Source organism: Gymnogyps californianus, chromosome 13 (genome assembly GCF_018139145.2).
Source record: "Gymnogyps californianus isolate 813 chromosome 13, ASM1813914v2, whole genome shotgun sequence".
In the NCBI taxonomy this organism is placed as follows: Eukaryota; Metazoa; Chordata; class Aves; order Accipitriformes; family Cathartidae; genus Gymnogyps; species Gymnogyps californianus.
The window spans coordinates 13363487-13385512 of NC_059483.1; the positions used below are offsets into that span (position 1 = coordinate 13363487).

At 41.8% G+C, this 22026-nt stretch overlaps 1 protein-coding gene across 1 annotated transcript in view; it reads left to right on the forward strand.

Annotated features, from left to right (window-relative positions):
* Positions 1-22026, forward strand: part of KBTBD12 (kelch repeat and BTB domain containing 12) — a 33151-nt gene that overhangs the window by 4779 nt on the left and 6346 nt on the right. The window contains exons 3-4 of the mRNA XM_050904696.1: positions 743-893; positions 12806-13003. Coding sequence (XP_050760653.1) covers positions 743-893; positions 12806-13003 — 349 coding nt within the window. The remainder of the gene's footprint in view (positions 1-742; positions 894-12805; positions 13004-22026) is intronic.

A 22026-nucleotide genomic window follows, 5' to 3' on the forward strand; every position in this document is an offset into this window, starting at 1 on the left:
TCAGGATCCTCCCCCCACAGCCTACTGCTTACATTCAAGGGTGTCGTACCCAGAAAATATAATCTGAGTTCCCTGCATCATACGAGACAGGCAGAGAGAGGGGAAGAAGATTAGAGAGAACAAGAGGAGTAGGAGTGAGTATAAAAACAGTGTTATGGCAGCAAAGATATAGCAGGGGGTTAGGAGCTTATTATGAAAACTATTGAAGGAGAAGTTACAGCAGTTGAACAACATTACTCTGGTTAGGCTGACTAAATAAATGTGCAAATGACTTGAGAATAAGTTATGTATATATACAGGCCTGAGAAAGGCCAGCAAAGTACCTCACTGAGACTCACGGTACGGTCTGAGTAACAGTGGGAATAGATTTCAACCTTTAGCAGGAAGAAAAAGTGTCAGATATACTGGGTTTCCCTCTATTATTATTAGGACTTTACAGCAGCCTTGTGAAAGAGGTGCATTCTGCCAGAGCCGGGCCCATGAATGTACTGTTATTACCCGAATCCTCAGCTTTATTGCTGCAGAATATAGATGCCCTCTTATTCATTTCCCTTCCACAGCGTACTCCCAGCCACAAGTCATGGGTGCTGTTAAACCCTAGTGAGTATGAATCACTTCGCAGCTATAATTGATGTGTTTATGTTATTTATCTGCTGAGCTGTCTGCTGTGATTAATTGCATGCAGGCATGTGCAGAGGGCTCCAAATGTTGTATTATTATATGGCTGTCATATTTCATACAGATGGATCTGCCTGACGATGAGCCGGATCGATTAAGTAACAGAACGTTTCAGTACGACCCGGGCCAAGACAAATGGACAGAAGGCGCGCCAATGAAGTACTCCAAATACCGCTTCAGCACAGCCGTAGTCAACAGTGAGATTTATGTCTTGGGTAAGAGGAAACAGATTTTTAACAGATAGTACCATGACTTCTTCTTTCCAGCAGTTTGCCTCTGCAAAGTGAAATATCTCACCCTTTGCTATGTATGTAGGACGAAGTATGTTGGACTAAATGGATAGTATTTTTCTAGAGTTACTTTTTCCTCACATCATTTCTTCCTTCCTTAATTTAAGTAGATTAAATTAAGTGAATGTTTAGTGTTCTGTATTAACGTAACAAAGATACTTCACTTTTTAAACTACTTTTCTTTGGAGTATCAGTGTGTGTTATAAATAATAATGAATTTTAAAAGGTAGGTAGAGAAGCCTTTTTAGCACCATTTCACAGGTGAGCAGTGAAAAGCTAAGGAACATACCCAGCATCATGAAGGAATGGCATAGGGAAAAAGAGAATTTGGATCTCCCAGTCAAAATCAACATTATTTGTGGATTCTGATAAAATTCAATGAATCATTCTCTTCCACCCACCTCAACACAGTGCATTTTTTTTTAAATCTAAATCTTTTGTCATTTTTTGATTGAAGTTTTTCAATTTTTTGTTTCAAAACAGTATTTTGACCAAAAGTTTTAAGACTTGTGTGAAAGAGTTCAATAATCTCCTCCCCCAAAACCTTTTGTCCCAAAATGATCCCCATCCATGTCCCCAGTTCTGCAGTTCATCCATAACATGACTCTTTTCCCAAAGACCATCCTTCCAAGACCATCCCAAAGACCATCCCCATCCCAACCTCTGTCCAAGCCAACAGAAAGAACATCACCTGTTTCTGAACACTAGGAAACACCTCAGAAGGTGGCAAGCAAGGGATTTTTCTGAAGAGAAAATGATGATGTAAGGCAGGGAAAGGCAGACAGAGAAGAAAGGCACTGCAGGCATTGGGAATAATATGGGGAAAAAGTTTAAAGGGATATCATGGAAGTGGAATAGGAGCCAGAAAGGTGTCTAAGTGATGGAGAGGATATACACAGGTGTATGACTGGAAAGTTCTTGAAGAAGTGGGAAAAAAGTTCATATAGTCAATTAATCCACAGGTGGACTGTGAGTTATTCATGCCCTTCCATGCTCCCGTGGTCCCATGGGCCGCATCAGACATGAAGAAGTTAGCAACCACATCAGTATGTCGGGACCTTTCAATCCCTTCTGCTTCAAACTGCTCCTGCTTACAAACTTATCAAAGTGAACACAATAAATATGGTCTTATCAACTTAACACCTCCTGTATAAGGGGTGTTCTGGTTTTGTCTGGGTTGTTATATACCATGGATAAAGGAGAGTTAGTTCCTGGCTTGTAATACAGAAAGCATTTTGCAGTGTGTGTATCTAAGAAAGATGTCTTTGAAGTAGAAGAGGAAAATGGCTTTAACGCTGCATTTGTCTTCTTTTAGAGAAACTTCTTTCTCTTAAATGGCTTGAGACAGGCCCATAGGCACAACCAGGAGAAAGGGTGAAAGAAGCCCATACGGAAAAGAGAGTTTTGCAACCAGAAAGTCATTTCATTATTGTCAAAGGTTAGTGATAGAGAACGTCAGTATGCTGTTAAATAATGAGCGTGTTGGCTGCCCAGGTTCAAAGGTGCTTTGAAAATGTTGAAACTCCATCCTTTATAAAAGGTTAAATATATATAATTATTTATACTGACACTGATGCTGTAATGGGGCAGCAGAAGCAGCTGTAATAGTTGGGAAGAGAAAGGCTATATTCATGCGTTTCAGTAAGAAGCGGTCTGAGATCAAGACCATGAATGCTGTGATGACGCAAGAGAGTCAGGGAGAAAAAAAAAGGAGCCGCCTTGGATGCATGTGATAAAACAAATTGACAGTCTTCTTCACAGCAAGCCTGACACTGAGACAAGGAAAAGGATTGGCTAATAAGGAAAACTGCATTCATTTTCTTCCCTCAAAATCTCACAAAGCAAGAAGCATATCTGAGCAATTACATTAATGAAATGTACAGATTGAACACAAAGCACAGTATTAAATCTGAAAAGCGCCTGTTTAAATGGCATTGAGGAAAGTTCACAGTCTCACAGACCTTCACAAGCATTTTGCTAACATAAAAAAATAAAAAGCATAGTTTTATTATGTATAGCTGCCAGTGCTGCAGTATTCAGGGAGCTGAATATTGACTTGAATTCTTTCTTACCATGCTAGCTGGTACCAGTGATTTTTTGGGTGAGAAAATCTTTGCTAACAATCGGATCGGCATGTGGGCCAGAACAGGCTCTTGTTCTGTCCCCATCACTTTGTTGGTTCACACACCTTCCCATAAGCAGTCCTTATTCAAGCAGTTCTAAGGGAACGAATGCACTTAATCCTGAGATTAACAATTTGCTGCACTGGACACTTCACTCTTGCCGCTAAATGTAACTAAATGTACGTAAAGGCAGGGTTTGTTCTCAGTTTTGACAGTGTAAATCTGGGGTAATTTCACTGTAATGAACAAATGTGCTTGTGATTTATACCGAAGGTAACCAAGCTCACACGCTGCTCTGGGGAGCAGATTTTTGAGAAAGATTGTGCTATGTTTACCATTGTGTTTCTGAGCCTGCCTCCGTTCTGATGCTCCGTCCACTCAAGGTGTAACTGCAGCAAGTGTAGACACAAAGGAGTTACCATCAGGTAGCATGAATATCAGCTGCAGGGAAGACATTTTGACCTAGGTCTGGGCTGTTTTCGCAAACTCCTGATTGCCTATTTTCACAAACCTTGTGAGGACTTTAACGTCCATAAATCTGTAAAATGTGGTTGAAACTGGCCACCAGGCGCAAAAGCTATGAGAGGCAGAAAAAATAATGTAAACGCAGATACAGAACACACATGTAGTGAGGGTAATTGTGTAAGTCTTGTTTCCTTAGGAAATCAAATACTATTAGAACTAATTTTTTAATTCAAAGACAAACCTGACACTGAGCCAAAAATGATTTGTCAACAAATTCTACCTTTGAATATGCTGGTTTAAATCCACCTTTAACAGTACGGGTGGAAATGAAGATTTATCTGTTAAAATTGAGAAGACAATGTGGTTGATAAATGTTAACCATCACTGTCTGAAAACTCTGTGGAAGAGATTAAAGCATTTTCCAAGATGTCTCAAAACGATGAAGCAATTTCCAAATGAATTCTCTTTGGAAACAGTGATACAGTCACTGATATTGGCACCTTATTCTGCTGCTGATATCACACATGGCCTCATCTCCAGCTGTAAACTCACACTCGCCAACTGTAATTAAAACCTCACACAGCAAAGCTACATTCCACAGTTTATTTGTGGTGACAAGTTCTTGTTACCTTGTGAGTTCTCAGGCTGTTGGGCTGTGAGGTGGGTACAGTTTTCCTCTGGAAACAATTGCGATGGTAACTCCGGCCGGGTGAATGGGCAATTGATGGCATTGAAAGGAAGACTGTGAAAGCGTTCTTAATCTGGCTGATGTGGTGCTTGATCATGCAGACGACATTCAGGAGTGAATGGGAATGGAAGGAACGGAGGTTGATGCTGACAGACCAAAGAATAGCAACTGTCATGAGGATGGTAAAACCATGGCAGGCTGTTCAAAGCTGTGGATCCCTCGGACATCACCCTGGTTCACAAGGAACGTAGGGCACTGTGGGAGTCTAGAAAGATGCTGTCAAGGGCGATTTGTGCAAAAAGACGCATTCTGAAGAGTATCACAACTTGCAGGTTGTCCTCACGTTGTGACCTCAGAGATGTCTATGCTCAGGCATAATGACTAAGCTTTTGTGCTACAGATGAGAAAGAGACTTTTGTGGAGTCTCTACCATTGCCGTTTATACCCCTTCTCACTCCGAATGGGGTTTCCCCATGGTGAAGTGTGTGTGCACAGAACTTGGGCATCTAACAGGCTCCCATGGAGCCCCAGTCAGAGGACAAAGGGAAGGGCCAATTCAGAAGCATGCTTGATGTCAGTGCTTGGATTCCCACACGCATCACCTGCTTTTCATATCATACTTGTTCCTTATGTGGTGCACTGTCTCCATGGGTGTCCTGCGGTCTGCACCCATCTAAGAAGATCCACTGGGGGCTGCTGGAGGCAGAGGAAGGAGAAGGAGGGAGGCAAGGTAGAAGCAGGTAAATGCAAGATATCTTCCGTATGCCACAAGGACCAAGCCCCACTTCCCAGAAATAAAAACATGAAATAAAGAAATATATAGCTCTAGCTGGATATATAAAGTAGTGTTGCAGAGAGAACAGACTTCTTTCAAGCGACTCTTGAAAACAAAATCCTTAAATGTAGTAAGTTTGTCAGCTCTTTCAGGCAGGATCTCTGTCTTCTTGTACAGCTCATACAGGTGTCAGCACATTCAGGATTAGGTGGGACTCTAGAGCATAAGTGAGAAATCACTGCACTAAAAGTTGATCCTTTCTAATGTCTCTGATGTATGAATGCAATTTCTATCATAAATATGAAGCAAAAAGCATAGATGGACCACTAGCTTTGAATAAGATGCAGTAGTAGACTCTTTGATATACAAGTCTAATTTTTGCTCTCATCCATGTAGGTGTAAATCTGTATTAAGTAGTCTGCTGATCTCAGTTGTGTTGTGTCAGACTCATTTTGTTCTAACCCAGATCAGAATCTGACGCTTAGCCTTTCAAGTGTTAATTTCTGAAAAGTCCTGTTGGCACAGAACAGAGAGTACATAGTCACTGTCCAAAAACTCTTCTCAGCCTAATTGCCAGCTCCAGCGTGTAAAACCCTAATGACTTAAATGGAGTTATTCTAGAGTCACACTGATGGAAGGAAAATGAGAAACAGATTAGAGTTTTTGGTCTGAGTAATAGCGTTGTTCAGGAACCTGTACCATGTGTCTTAATCAGCAATCCTGCAATATAATTGTCTGTTTGTTGTGTAATGTTCCTAGAGAATCTTACACTATTTATACAGCGTACATAATCCTCATAAGTAAATGAACAGCATTTCCTAAGGCTCAAAATCCTTTCTCCTATTCATCCCATTTGACTGGTCTTAGCTCTTTCTCTCCATATTTTCCCAGGAACATAACTATATTCGTTGGAAAGCCCAAGAAAGAGCAGTATTGTGTTCTTAATGACAGAGCCAATTGAGACACTTTTGGAAGAAAACCAGATGGGAGGGCTCTATTTAAGGTCATGCATTTTAATCTCTTGCTTAAAAAAATATCTTTTCCAGCTAAGTCTCTGAAAACTCATTACAGCCAACAGACAAATTAGGAAAATTTATCCAAATGAATCCATTTGAATGCCATATTCATTAGCTTATGTTAAAACACATTCAGTAGAACTACTGTCTCTGAAATACAGGTCACTGGTAAAAAATGTTGTATATCACCATGACAGCTTTAACCATGTGTTGCTTTCATGTTATATAATTCCTGCTTTATAAATAAGAACATATAGAAAGGCTTAAATGAGAAATCCTATTACGGAAGATTTAGGAATCAAAGAATTTTTGTTTATCCTCCTTAGCCTGGCATCCCACCTCTTACAACTTGTTTTTTTCCCCTGAGTTCTTGCTGAGAGCTTCTTTTAAAAGTTTTAAGCAGTTAAATGAGGTTCAATTAAATACTGAATGTCTTGATCATAAAATACTTATTTGAATATGTACTTTGGGGTCTCTCTGGAAAGGAAAGCTTGTGTAGGAGGGGCTGGAAGGAGACATTTTAGCTTTCATGCTTCAGTATTAACTGTGCATTTGAATAACACCTTCTTCTAAAATAAACGTGTCTATTTATAAACATGCTTTGGACTTCTGACAAGTAGCAGATTATGGGCCTGATTCTGCTCTGTTATACCTGTGCAATAGCCTCCAAAGTGCCTGTGTGCAGGGAGGAGTAGAAAAGGCAAAAATTTGGTCTGATAGATGGGATCAGAAATGCTCCCTACTCACTTAAGGATTATCAAAGGAAATGAGAACAAGGCATTACAGGAGAAAAGAAGGAGCTGGAACCGAAGTGTTGACTATGTTTAGGAAGATAATCACCTGTTTTTTCAGCCCTGCTTCTAATCATCTTTTGCCCTCATGTCTTCTACAAGCTGCATTACCTCATCTGCTGTGCTCTGTGTTAGTAAAGAATGACAGTGCTGCTCGGTTTCATCTCTGGAAGTGCCTGCCAGGGCTAGCTTTATTGCTCCCTTATTTCTCCGAGAAACCAGCTATGCAGCCCTGCTTTGCAGAGAGTGAGAGCAACATAAATGCTGAGACTCTCAGCTTGAGTGCCGTTAAAGAGTAATGAAGGGAAATGTTACATAAGAGATTAGCGCTATTAAATCCATTGTGCATTCCAGACATCAATTTAATAGTGAATTATTTTATGGGAGGCAAAGCTTAGATTTCACTTGCTTGGAGAATTACTCCTTTTTTCCCACCCATTTCCCAGGTTCCTTTGATGAAAATTCAAAGAGGCACTAGTAAGAATACATGTTGCTCAGTATTGTGATCTGAGGACATAATTATATGATAAAGAATTATAGTGTCAGTGCCCTGAGGGCACTAATAGGTCTTGATCATCCTGACCAACATCACCTGGGGCCTCCACGCACACCTGCTGCCCATAGGTCCAGGAGCATCATTTAAACACAGGCCTGGGAGCATTAGCCCCTTCTTGTTACCTTGCCTTTGCCTGAGAACTGCTGGTAGGACCCTCTGCAATCGCCTGCCTCTTGTTCTGCGGAGCTGTGCCCTGACGGTGAGCTCATTACCTGGGTCATCTTCCCTTTGCGAGCAGCTCTGCTCTTGTTCCTCCCTGATATACTGCCCTGGCTGAGAGCCTGTAGCTCATGTCTAATTTCAGCTGTCTGTTAGTGGGGGAACCAAATTAAATGGTATGAAGTCTGATATTCAGATGTCACCATCACCCTGCCCCTCTCAATGGAGTACATAAGCTGTTTTCAGTCCCATCTGGACCACCAACCACTTTGCAGGTGTCATTTTGGTCAGCCATCCTGTCTGTGCAATGAGCAATCCAGACTTGGATCTAGGTGGCTATCCTGGGGGAAAAAAGTTGTTCATGTTGGGCTCAGCTGCCTGGTAGACTTAGCTGCATAAGAGCTTGGTGTGGATGAGACTTGGAAGTGCAATTGCTCTGCACCAGTGCCTGCTTTTACAAGTATCAGTAACATGGGTGAAGTCCCTGGGTACGTGTAGGTAGGAATGCTCCCTATCTCTTGAAACTCAACTATGTGTCAGTCTCACTCCTATAGATATATATATAGATGTATCTAAGGCACTTATTTCCTTTGCACTTGCTGAACTAATTATTACCAGTGACTCTTTACCACTTCACTGCCGTTACTGATGTTCCCCCTCAAGTGCTGGAAGGGTGTTCTGTTATTAGAACTGATGTGACTCAAATTGCATTCAGTGTTCTCAGATGAGCATGGCATAAGGGGGAGGCAGTTGACCTCAGCCAAAGCAATATGTTTTGCCTTCAGCCAGCTACGAGCAGCATGTGGGTACAGCAAGGCACAGAACTGTACCTCATTGAAATTCTGAAGACGTGCTAATCACATCACCTACCCTGCTTTGCCTTCTTGCATCTAAGGCTTGTCTTCTCTATCCTGATTTCTTAATAAAGATCATGTATTTTATTTATATATTTATTTTACTAATGGAGCTTCATGTTAAATTTAAAGTCCATTAGAACCACTGCTTACAGAGTGCCCTTGAAAGTATGTTTGATTGCAGAATCATCCAAGCGTGATATGGAAAGCTCTCAAGCATTAATGGGTTTGGGAACACAAAGGTGGCTTCACTGGCTTTTTTTAGTCCTTCAGTGGCATCTGAAATATCTCCTAGGGGAAGCGCATAATGTAAAAGCCTAACGTGTTGAAAGGGTGTATTTGTAAGGGGGGGGGGGGCGCGAGACTGAGTTCTGGGATTAAATCCTCTTGTGTGATGAATGTGAAAATGACAGAAATGTTCAAAGCTCCCAGTGAGAAATCCATCTCCCCCTGAACACAGGACATATAATTGGGCTTTATGCAGAGAACTAAGCCAGGTGGTGTTAAATTCACCCGCTCTGTTCGTGACAAGATAGTTGAGTGGGCTTAATGAAGGACCCTCCCCAGCACCATTCCAGACAATGGGCATGGGAATAGCAATTCCTGCCCTTTGCACACCTGTCGGGACTCCCAGGAGGCTGCGACCACAGCGTGTGTGTTTTAATGACCCCATCTATAGTTCTGGGTGGTTTAAGGAACAATCGCAAGTACAGATCCATGTGCTGCTGGCGGGTCACTTGGCACAAGAGTCCCCCCCAAATGACCTAAACCCCTCTGCCCTCTTTACTGCACTCTGCCTTAGCCTCTTAAAGGTTACCCCCACTTTATGCAGAGGCTCCTGTAGGAGCAGAGCATGAACTCAGTTGTTCAGTTGCTTTATCCAGAGAACATGAAATAAAGACAATTTTCATGGTCTTAACTGTAATTCCATATGTCTCCACTTGCATTCCTAACGGTTTCATAAATCTGAATGAAGAAGGCAGTGGGACAGGATGATCTGGAGTCATGAGTGACGGAGCACAAAACAGCCTGAATTGTCTGACACAGCAAGTTTCTCTTTTTCTGCCAGTTTGAAGTCTTGCATGGTATATACATTGTAGGTGATGGATAGCCTGGTTAACGTGAGATGACTCCACTCAGTTGCAGATGTGAATTGATTTAAATTTGAGAATTCTTTTTTACTGATTTGTGTATTCAGCTCTTTGGGAAGAGGCCTGAGACATCAGTCTCCATAGAGGAAAAAAGTATTGTCTCAGAGGAGTATTTCTCAACTACCACATCTGGGAACACAGCAAAGCAGTGCTGGTAGAGTCTAATATCCTCAGATTCCTTTGTTAGCAATATTTCAGTGTTAGCATTGCTTTAGAAGAGGAGATTGAAATCCTTGATTTCTTGTTTTTCAGAATACTATTTTTCTAAGCTTGAAAATTAAACGTTACTCCCCTCTGATTTTTCCTTCTTACTTTCTATTTGCTGAGAAGTTAGCTTTGCCCTTGTTGTAAATTGAACACGAAATTGGATTTATCTGAAATGGCTGTGGAGGGCGTAAATAAAATAGAGATATTTTGTACCTTCAAGACTGTCTCTGACAATGACAGGACTAAAGGAGGTTAAATTTAAGTTGCTCAAACTATCCAATGAAGGTTTCATAAATGCTTGAAAATATGTGGTAGCTCCTAAACTTTTGAAAAGATGCTCCAATAGGTCATGAAAAATTACTTTTCTAACAACTATAGCAGAAAAATGTCTGGCGGCGGATCCCCTGGATTGGCAGCTGAATGTCTTCATTAACTGGTAATGGTTGTGATTTTTCGCAAAAAGTCACTGACTGTGCCGTATCAGTTTTGTACCTGATTATTTCTGTTCTTTCTGAAGTTACCATGCCCCACAGTTACTCAATTTAGAAAATGACAATAAAAATGCACTAAGAAATAAACAGCAATTACGCTTCTAGAAGAGTTCTGGGACATTTTGTCCACTGCCCCCCCTTCAAATATTGAGGCAATCAGCAAAGCTATTGTTGTTTGACTCTGACATGCCACATGCATTCCCTAACTGGTACCATTCATTCCTCTGATTGAACAAGATGCTCTTTCTTTCTTCATATGAAGACTTTTCTTATGGGTGAGTGCATATTCTTCAGTGGTGTACAGTAACACCTGGGCTAATTTTAAAAAAAGCTAGCTTGGTAACCAGCAGCAGTCTGTCTTTGGCACTACAAAGCTGTCTTTTGAACAGATCAGATTAGTCTGTGGGGAGCTTTAATATTATTGGTTCCCAGTTAAAACTGCCTTGAGTATCTTTTTCTACGTTACACTGCACTCTGTAGACTGTACATACCCTGGTAGCAAATTGTCTTGCATGCTGTACTCTGTGATTCTACCAAAGGATGCTACAGAATCAGAAAGACTACGTGATAAGCAATCAATTAAATAGCCTTATCAGTTAAAAAATTTGATTAGCCCTTAAAACTTTTCTTGATAAATTAGGAGAATGGTGTCCTGTCCTTAGAGTGGCACCTCTCTTCTAAGCCATTAAGGAGTAGCGGAGAATACTGCATAGAACAGGATAATGCTCGTGGCATAAAGAACAATACAGTAAGTAGACGGTTGAATTCTGAAATTTATTCTTGTTTCTAAATAGTCCTAAGGAATAGCTCAGTGAGACTCCATCATGAGAAAGGCTCAGCATGGTGATGCATACAAGACTCCCTTTTTGGCATGGAAATGATTAGCAAAATTCCATGACCACAGTTACTCCCTGCCTCAGCTCTCTTAGGTGAATCAAGCCTCAGAGGAGAAGCCCATCAGAGCAAACGCTGCTTAGTTGGGGGTGTTAAGCTAGTAATGAAAGCATTTGGATGCTTGCCTTGTTTAAGCACACACTGAGGGGAACCTAATACAAACTGCTAGGACCTTGCTGGTAGGTATTAGGGCAAGTAAAGATTTGCTGTGCATGGAAAGGGGGCTAAAAACCAAACCCAGTGAAGGTTTTCAAATTCAAATATTGAACCAAATCAAATGCTGCGAAGTTCAGCTGGAGGAAATCTTCCTGCTCATGATAATGGACACTGAATTTGGTTCTAATTTTGCTGCTCTGATGCAGGGATAACTGATCTTATCTTTACCTGACTCTAAAATACAGATCAGGAATACAGTGGTAGCAAATTTGGAGCATTGTTGTCCCCATTTACATGTAGTTGCCTCTTGCAAATTTGGAGAACGCACAAAAGGTTGAAAAAATAACACAGTCCATAGTAAGAGGTAGATGGAAAACCATATGCAAGTAAAACTTTGAGCACTAGGGGCTCATTTCTCTGACAGACCAGCTTAACAGCACTAGGGCCAATATATTTTAAAGCAGCCACACCAACCTTGCACAGGTTATACTTGCAGTCCTTTCCTTTTGCATATGCAAGGGCACAATTACATGCCATACAATGCATTTTGGATTTGCACAATTGAGCAGTCCTACATGTGTATCTAGAAAGCTAGCCTTCATGTGGAAATTGCTTGCATATTGCAGTCATTTTATATTTAAAAGTGATCATACACACACATGCACAAAAGAACTGCTTCAGCATGCCATCAGTGCTCATTACAGGGTATTGTGTCCATTGGCACAGATGGAAAACCTACGAGGGTACGTCAGCATATTAATTCTCGAGAACCAAAGACTGTGAATTCAAAATCTGGATTTGATCACTGGAAAGGATTTGGAAAGGCAGTGTTTACACTGTGATTTCAGTGTACAGTGTTTCCAGTGTGCACTGAGATCTCAGGTATGTTTGCAGCCTGTTGCAGTATGTCCTAGCAAATGAAAACTGGGATCTGTTTCAATCCTGCACACCAACTTCGAGCATCTTAATGAGCACATCAACAGTAGGGCTTGTCACAACTCAGTTGGCACTCCTGCATATTGGATGGGTTTGTTTCTGGAAGCTGATTTCCCTTAAGAAATGGGCGTAATCTTTTTCTTTTATTGAAGACAACTAACCAACAAATCCAAATGATTGTTGGTTAACACATGTAAGGGTCAAATCCACTAACAGTAATTGGAAAATAGTTTGATCCATTGCAACTTAACAATAAAGCAGTTTGTCCAGCACACAGAACAAGTAATTATGACAATTTCTACTATATAGGCAGAAAACAAGACAAAATACCTTTGCATTTTGAAGACATGCTGCTTGTCCTTCCTTTGATACAAGACTTCAGAAAGGATCTTGCTTTGATGTCTGTAGATGACGTGCAGTAGCTTCTGCTTTGAGTTTACTTTCTAACAAACTTTTGGAGCTGCAAAAGGGAAAAGAAAGGGAGGGAGATGAGGACAACAAAAAATGATGCAGCCAGCAATATGTTTTTCAGCAGAACCTGGGACTACTGCATTTGACCTATGTATCTTTTGCAGGAGGAATTGGGTGCCTTGGTCAAGACAGAGGACAGACACGGAAATGTCTTGATGCAGTGGAGATTTATAACCCTGATGGAGACTTTTGGAGGGATGGACCTCCTATGCCTTCTCCCCTCCTCTCCTTACGAACAAACTCTACCAGCGCAGGCTCTGTGGAAGGGAAGCTGTACCTCTGTGGAGGATTTCGCGGAGCAGGTACTAAAATGAGTCTGACTTTCTCTACACAGTTGAAATCAGTTTCACTGTATACAGACTGACCTGGGAACCATCCAGCCCTATCAGGTGGCACTGACATGCCCTGGAACCACAGAGCTGATTCAGCCCTTTGGACTGCCAGCTCCTAATGTCAATATGAATTGTGTTCTGTTTGCCCTTTGCTTTTTCCCTTAACAAAACATGAAAAATTAAGGATGTTTCCGATCTGCGCTAAACCTGTCCAAATCTACAACCTCAGTAAAATTCTTCTGGATTTACATCCAGAGCTACTGAGATCAGGAGCTTAGTGTGTTACGGACATTAAAGAATTTGGGCATATTTGTTGAAGATTAAGGCACTATCACTCTGTCCTTAGCCAAGCTATCTGGCTCTGCCTGTTTGCTTACATGCTTTTCATAATCGGTGTTGAAAAATCTTGTGTATTTAATGAGTACTCTGGGTAGGGAACTGAGATACAAAGAGACTAAAATTCCAGATCTGGTGATTTTAAATAATCCTAGCCCCATGGCCACCTTTCTTTTAAGTCTTCTTCCTTCCAACTGTGCTTAGCTCTAACTAAATCTCCAGTACTGCTAACCTTTTTTTTCATTATAAATGCAAAGAGTCTCAAAACATGCACACTTAAACTCTTCTGCTACATACAGCTGCTACCTCAATTTCCTTTCTAGGAGAAAGCAGTAACAGATGCATTATTCACTGATAATAAGTGTCATGTCAGGCTCGCTGTTGCCCAGGAATGGCCACGTGGTATCACTGGGTGACGTGTCCTTCACATTATGCCGAGTCTGGTTGCATCGACTTTTACTTGTGTAACGAACTCTAAACTTAAAGCTGCTGTTATTTTAGAATGATGATTTTCATCAGCTAGTTCACAACTCACCTTCCCCTCCCTTCATTTGCTACTGTTTGAGGAAGCTGCTTCCTGAAAACCATTGTATGGCAGCTCTCTAACAGGCATGCTCTCATGTCATCTCTGATGGAAGTTCTGTGACCTCAGCAATTATGGTTATGATACATCACTGTGTTTCCATAGCAAACATCGTGCCATTGTATTTGTTTTTTTTCCTCAGCAGTATTACGAAAAAGCCTAAAGTTAGTGGGTACAAATCTCAAAAGGCTGATCATTTGCACTGGCAAATGAAGCAATTTCATTCAAGATGACTAACAGATTAGTATGAGATTTTCTGAATAAGGTAGCTTCAGAGCCATAAAAACAGCCTCTGTACAACACCACCATGTTCTGTCACTGAGTCATGTATAAAGAGTGGTAGTACCAGGAGGGGTTGAAAGTCCCCTTGTGGATTTCAAGACAGGCCATCTTTTGTATGTTTGTATAATGCCAGCTCAATGGGGTCCTGATTCCTGACTGCATTATTGCAATCTATATAATTATGTATAGAACTCCCCTGCACTAAAAGTGTTATTTAGATTGGAAAACAAGAATTCAAAGTTAGAAAATGCCAGTTTTGCAGTTACCTATGCAACCTGAATTCTGACCCCCTACGTGTGCATTTTGTATACCAGTGAAGAAACAGTATGTGATTGTGTTGTTAGACATTGTTATCAAGTCTATTAACAAGGGAGCCAAAATAAGATTCTCGCTGTCAACTGTAAATCAGATGTATCCACATGTTTGAGAAGTTGAGAGGAAGCTGTACCTTAAAGACAGGCTTCTTAATGTGACTTTCAAGTTATTAAAGGAAAAGGGCTTTCTAAATCTTCATAACAATAACAACTTCTAGCTACCAGCATCAAGAAAAAGATGGGTGGAGTCCATATGCTGAACCTGAAGAGGTTATCTAGCTGGCCTCTCTCCTTGGCCCCGTCTTCTTTCCATACTGGAAAGAGCTCTTGCCTGATCTGCTCTTTGGGGGTGAAGGGTGGAGTAAGAGAGGGCCATTACTGTCATATGGGAACTTGGAGAGGGTGGCTTGACTCTGCTCTTTCACAATTACAGCTGCTTAGCAGCTTCAAGATATTCACAGAACAGCATGTGCTGCTGCCGCTTTAGTAGCAGATAGGGTTATTTTAGAATGTGCTTGTTTGGTTTTAGTCTTTTGGGTTTCTTGGCAGGTCACTTTGGTTTTTGTGAGGGATGCAACGAAGAGAGGATATTCCAATTTTACAAAACATTGTAATTTAGTTTCAACCAAGTGGAGTTTTTGGAACAAGCTGGAGGCACAGCTGTAGTCTCTGGGTTTTCCGCCTGCTGAACGCTAAAGGGCTGCTGTGAACATTCAAGAATGAGTGCTTCTCAAAAAAACCAGAAAATAAGCCAAAATCACTGCTGCAATGGAAAGTCCTAGCCAATGTATATAAGGGGCTGCAACCAACTCCCTGTATACTATAGATCTGTCCCCAACTCCACAGCCTCAACTTGCCCTTGCATTGGCTTAAATCCACTCTTGATCCAGCAGCGTGAAAGTTGACCTAAGGACATTGTTGCATCTTAATTTTACTCATATGTGCCATGCTCTGTATGACTTTCTGCATGAATATTGACCTAAATGGATAATTAGAGACCAGAGATGCTGTACACAAACACAAAGCTGAAAAGCAGCTGTCAACTGCTCAAAGGGCCTTAAATTTGGATGAAAAGATGAGCACTGCTCAGCTACCATTTCTTCTGAGTCCCATGTGACAATTGAAGTTTTATGATGGCAGGATTCCCATCCCATATATATTGCCTCTCATGAATCTTTGTCTTCTTGAAGGAAGACAAGTGGTGCAGCCCTAACAGCATCCCCAGGAGCAGAAGAGAAATTGCAGCTACTTAGAGTCTCCAGATGGAAGTCAGCTTGGCCAGCTGAGAGTAGCAATGCAAAGCACAGTCTCTCTAAAGGATGAGTGGACTCCAAAGTGTGTCCAAGCTTCATCAAGAGAAAGCTTCCTCTGAACTGCAAGGAATGCTGTTCAATGTTGAGCTGTGTTGGTAAACACAGGTTGTAAGACTTCCCCTGCTGAGGCTTCCTCATGTTAGAACCTTGCACAAAGCCTGGCCATGAAAGGGGAAAGGAGATTAATTCAGCTGAAGTTTAGACATTTATCTGGAGTGCCTACACTAAGAGCTTAGTGACCCCAGGCTCCCTGCAGTATATGGAGAAGCACAGACACTTCCAGAGGGTGATTCAGGTCCTTGATGCTTTACGTCTGCTCTGAAAGACTAGAAGGCGATTCAGAACCCTGAGGACCTCTCTTGCCTCTTAATGCTCTGTGTTTTGATCAGGATATGAGGGATTCTAACCTGGCTTACCTAAGGCAAACACATCAGGAGCTTGCTGTCTATGGTTAGATGGTACAAACCACTCTGAGATCTCCGTGTTGTATCACTAGCTGACAAATGTTGTATGTTCTTATGATCATGTAAGTACCCAAAAAAATCACTTCGCTTGTTTTGAATTTGTTTCTTCCTTAGCAAGACTTGAAACTTAACTTCATCTGTTAGCCAGTAGTTTATACAAATTAGCTCATTTTCCACTAAAACTATTATGGCAAATAGGACCCATTAATCTGCTTGCCTCTGACACTCAGCTCCAGCTCACGTAGCCTAGTGTCGTGAATGGTGCCTGTCATTTGTCAGCAATGTTATAGCATTCATCAAGATATTCAGAAATGTTTAAAATGATTGGTTTTGTCCATTAGTTTATAGTTCTGCACAGAGTGAAAACATTAGCCATAGTATGAATACTCAGAAGGACTCAATGCACAGTAGCCAGCCAGCTTTCTACAAATTGTTAAAATAGGTTGCTACATTTACTGCTGCAACTATGGATTTTAAACCAGCCTTTGCAGCCTGACTGTACAATGTTCTTGTTGACATGTTTTATTTCCTTTGCCTTTACGTAGAACTAAAACCTGCCACCTGTGCAGGCTGACAGCTATTAATGTTAGCCCGTGCACGGCAGAAGCAGCCTCATTAGCGTGCCTCACCGAAGGAGGTGGTAAGCAGCTCTTCAGGTATGCAGCATTACACGCTTATAAAATGCCTGCCAGACTGGGTTCCCTTTCTTTTTGACTGCTTCTGAGTATTATAAATATTTTTTCTGGTGAAAATAACCAAGGCAAGGGTGTGTGCCTGTTTAGGACTGTGTCATCTGCTGTCACTGTCAGCTTGCGGAGGCACATGTTTGTTTACTTCGCATTGTTGCCGCACAAATACAGATCTCGTAGCCTGTTTCTGCGGGCTGGGGGTTGCAGCTTTAGTTTCAGATTATAGACCTTGGTCCAACTGCCTATTTCAGATTTGAATTAATAAATTCAAATCCAGAGTTGATTTTTTTTAACTTGATGCATCCTGGCTTGTATCAGAAAGAGCGTGGCCAGCAGGACTAGGGAAGCGATCGTCCCCCTGTACTCAGCACTGGTGAGGCCGCACCTCGAATACTGTGTTCAGTTTTGGGCCCCTCGCTACAAGACAGACACGGAGGTGCTGGAGCGTGTCCAAAGCAGGGCAACGAAGCTGGTGAAGGGTCTAGAGCACAAGTCTTATGAGGAGCGGCTGAGGGAACTGGGGTTGTTTAGCCTGGAGAAAAGGAGGCTGAGGGGAGACCTTATCGCTCTCTACAACTACCTGAAAGGAGGCTGTGGCGAGGTGGATGTCGGTCTCCTCTCCCAAGTAACAAGTGATAGGACAAGAGGAAATGGCCTCAAGTTGCACCAGGGGAGGTTTAAATTGGATATTAGGAAAAATTTCTGCACCGAAAGGGTTGTCAAGCATTGGAACAGGCTGCCCGGGTGGTTGAGTCACCATCCCTGGAGGTATTTAAAAGACGTGTAGATGTGGCACTTAGGGACATGGTTTAGTGGTGGATTTGCCAGTGCTAGGGTAATGGTTGGACTCAATGATCTTAAAGGTCTTTTCCAACCTAAACAATTCTATGATTCTATGATTTTAATTAGAATGCCATCTTTACTGTACACCCATGTGACATCAGCTGATGTGCAAAGTAAAGGGACAACCACCTCAACGCAAATAATAAAATGTTTAATGGGTCTGCTGTTAGCAGCACATACCACTTCAAAGGTCTTATGATTTCATCAGCTAATGGCACTTGATGTGGAACTGTCTTTCTCTGAACTGGCAGTTTTGCCATCTCCTTCCAATGTAGTTTATAGCAGAGAAGATAAATGTACTGCTTCCCTACTATATATGTTGAAAAATTCTGTAATGTGTTTAGCATCATGTGTGAGACCAGAGCTGTTCAACCCAGTTCTGTTATTTACTTACTGATAACAAGTAGCAATTAATTTTTCACTAAGTGGTGTTAGTCAGAGGAAGGGGAAAGGGAAGAAATATCTATGAACTTGGCATGCAAGAATCTCAATTTTGTGTTAGCAACTGTTCGCCAAGATAGGTGATAGTGACACTGAGTCCTACTAGCTGTGTAATTCTGATTCTACAAAAAAAAAGATATGTACTTACTCTAGATTCATTTTCTGGCCTTTTCTTCCTCATTTACATAAACTGCAATCCATACACTGGAATAGAAGCGGCGCTGCTTGCGGCGGTGCAGAACCGTGCAGTAATTACTGTATTCCAGCTGAGCTAATGAGTTTGTATCTCCACGCCATCCTCTCCTGACAGTGGACTAGCTTAATAGTTATTTATTTTGACTAATCTCCCATAAAGGCTGCTCCCCCTAGTCTCCTCCATTATGTGATTTAAATGGAGAATCGTTCTAGTGCTTGTTTTTTATTATAGTGGTTATGGAACATTACTGGAATCAAATTAAATTTAGACATATTAAGGAGCCTGGCACAGTAAATACTGCACTTGTGAAGTTTGGGGGTTGAGGGATTGGAACAAAACCTGTTTCTCCAGCACCTTCCCATGTTCCCAGCTAAATAAAGCAGAGGGGCAAACCCCGGGCTGCCTATCTGCAGCACTGTTTGTTTCCCTCTGTTAGAATTTACTGGGCAGCGATGAATAATTAAAGTTCTCCTGCCCACAGTTGTTACCATTTGAATAAATATTCCTACCAATGGAAGGGATTCAGGGTCCCTGCGTTTCGCTCAGCATAGAAATCCGCTCGTGGCCGCCTGCCGTGCCGCAGGCACTGCCACATCTCTCCAGCCTGCGTGCCGAGTCCACCCCGAAAAATGCTACCTGACCTTTCGCCTAATTCTCCCCCAGCACTGGCGTGAGCTGCCAGGCTGCTGCCGGGAACCGGCGTGCGGGAGAGACCTCTTCAGCTTGCTGCCTTCCCAGGGAGGGCTGCCCATTTACCCCCTGCTCATTAGCTAGAAACTCGCTACCGTAAATAAGGCCAATACAGGTCAGGGGAATTGCTGGGGAGCAGCACCTGCTCGTTTCAGATCTAAATTTGACCCAGTGTCTGACAGCATGGTATTAGTAATTCAGTCCTGCTTCTTACTAAGGCTCATTTATAGTTTATAAAGGGTTAATGAATGATTAATAGATATTTTAATGCATTTTAATTAATCGCTGAAGAGGTCAATAGGTTGTTTAGAAACATGGCGTGCAGCCATGTATGACATCTTCTATTGTGTTCATAACTGCCTGTCATGCATACAGTCTAAACTTGCTTTATATCCTCTATTAATAATGTATTAACCCATTGTAAGGCATTTAGAAGCAGTATCTCAGGATGGTCTGAGACCAGTAATTCTTGTTCTGATCTTGCAGTTTCCACTCATATGAACGGTGCATTGACTTCAAGAGCGCTGATCCTGCTGCCACTGTAATCTGTGATCCTGCTATCACCTGCAGCGCAAGCAGGACCAGCGCTTGTAAGATTATGTCTGAAAGAGGCCTTGCCTATGAACAACAGGCTAAATCTGGAAAGACTTTAAAAGCCGAAGTAGCTGGATCAATCCCAAGAAAAACAGTTGAAGCAACTGAATTAGAAGTTCCTTCCTGTAGACCATCCCATTCTTATATATATATTTAATTTTAATATATATTGATTTGTGAGTGAATGGGTGGATCATGAAACTATGGTCCTGAAGAATTACACAGCAGAGCAAGAGGATAGAGGTCCTGTCTATGAGAGTGAATATCTTACCTTACTCCACGCAGGTGCTCTGAACACAGTAAGCTGCCACGGTTGTAAATTCAAGCCCCAACCTGCCTCCCAGCTTTTGCTGTGTCTGGTGGGATACACTGCCTTGATACTTAACATCAGGAAGGCTGGCCAGCATGTTAAACAGCCAAGCCGAGTTCCCTCTCCTGTGTATTCTCTGCTTGCTTCTGCCCACAGGCATAGATGATGAATGTACTTGACCCCACAAGGGGTATTCGCTGTGTTATGCTAGCGAGGCTGGTAGAGTTAGGGGGCAGCTCGCATACGCAAATGGGATTGAAGGCCACAGGCTTGATGGACCTTTTCTTTTTCCTACTGCAAATGAGGAGCTGGGACATCTGGTGGTAACGATCTAAATGCACTTGTATCCCATTGCAACACAAACGTGAATTCCCAAGTCACCTAACTCCACATCATGTAATTATGAAAGCAGCTATTAGTGGCGAGGAAGATTAGTAGTAGAGGCTAGGCCCATAGGTTTAAAATCATTCTCTGGTCTCTGGTACCAATAATGGCATGCAAAACCAGGTACAAACCAGCAGTGGAGGCTGAACTACTTCAAGGTAGCTCTGGGGTGGCTGCTAGCTGACAAGCACTGGGGAAGACAGTGAAATAAACACCTCAGTAAACATTTTGGGGACTGTTGGGGAACTGGAAAGCACCTTGTGATGTTCAAGTGCTTTTTTCCATGGAAAGAGCAGACAGTTAACAGTTTAACCACTACAGGTTTGGTGTCTTTTTTTTGTAATCTGATTTATGGCGAAAGAAGACAGAGGACATTAGGAAACTGCAAACCGGAAAGGAAAAGGTGCTGTGACAACCTGAGAACCGACATCAGCAGGAGCTCAGGCAAGTAGCCTGTGTGAGGATGTCCCAGGGCACAGAGCTCATGGGCAAGGACAGATGTGACACTGAGACTACCCCCCACTACACAATGCGGTTCTGTGCTGAGGCACCTGGCCCTGCTCTGGGTAAACTTGCTTAGGTACTGCTGGCCATATAACAGTACATCAATGTAGCTATGCCGCAGCTAGCAGGCACGTGAGCTTGTCCAAAACTACTCTGGCTATCTCTGACCTGCACTGATGCAGAGGCATCACGACCCGTGGCTTGGCACCTGCTCTCACTATCTCCGTAACTCTGTTTCCTCATTCATAAGATGGAGGCAAATATACCAGCTGATGTCAATGGGCTTCTATAAGAAATAATGAAATATTGACCACATTTCAGCAAACTTGCCATAGATTTAACTCCAGTGAACTAAAATTCAGCATGAATTTTTTTGAGGTCAATGCTCTGGACACTAAACAGGCTATAGTAGAGTGAATTTACTTGTATTGGCTTACAAACATAATAGCTGCATGGTTAATAGTCCTGGATGACCTATAGATTTTCTACCTGTTAAGCATGTTGCTTAGTTCTTCTACACCTGCCTCCCTTCAACCCTCCCAATCCAAAACCTAATAATTGTATCTGAATGTTCAGTTCCAAATAGGAAAGAGAAAGCAAGGTCAAAAGAGACCAAAAGTGGTAATAAATACTATATTCACATGGAAAGTTGTTTCTCCCCCCAACCTCCAAATCACAAATGGAATGCAGTTAAAAAAAAAAAAATCAAATATTTATGTTGCCTGAAGTCATACTGGGGATCTTTCCAAGAATGGTTCATCCTGGTTTATGGTCAATCCTGGTTCAAATGACATGAGCAAACTTACAGCATAAAATGAAGTCTGGCCATATTTGGGGAGTGAATCATATTTGAAAATAAACCTTTTAAAGAGAAAACATGATTGTGTACATGGAGTGCAGGCAATCACTTACTGAAAAATATTATTTTTGTTTTTTTCTGCACAGTCAAAGAAAAATTTCATATGAAAAATTGTGGGAAAGTGTTTTATTTACAGACCAGAATATAAAAGAGAATTTAAAGATTAGACTCATTTTGCTTTCAGACTACTA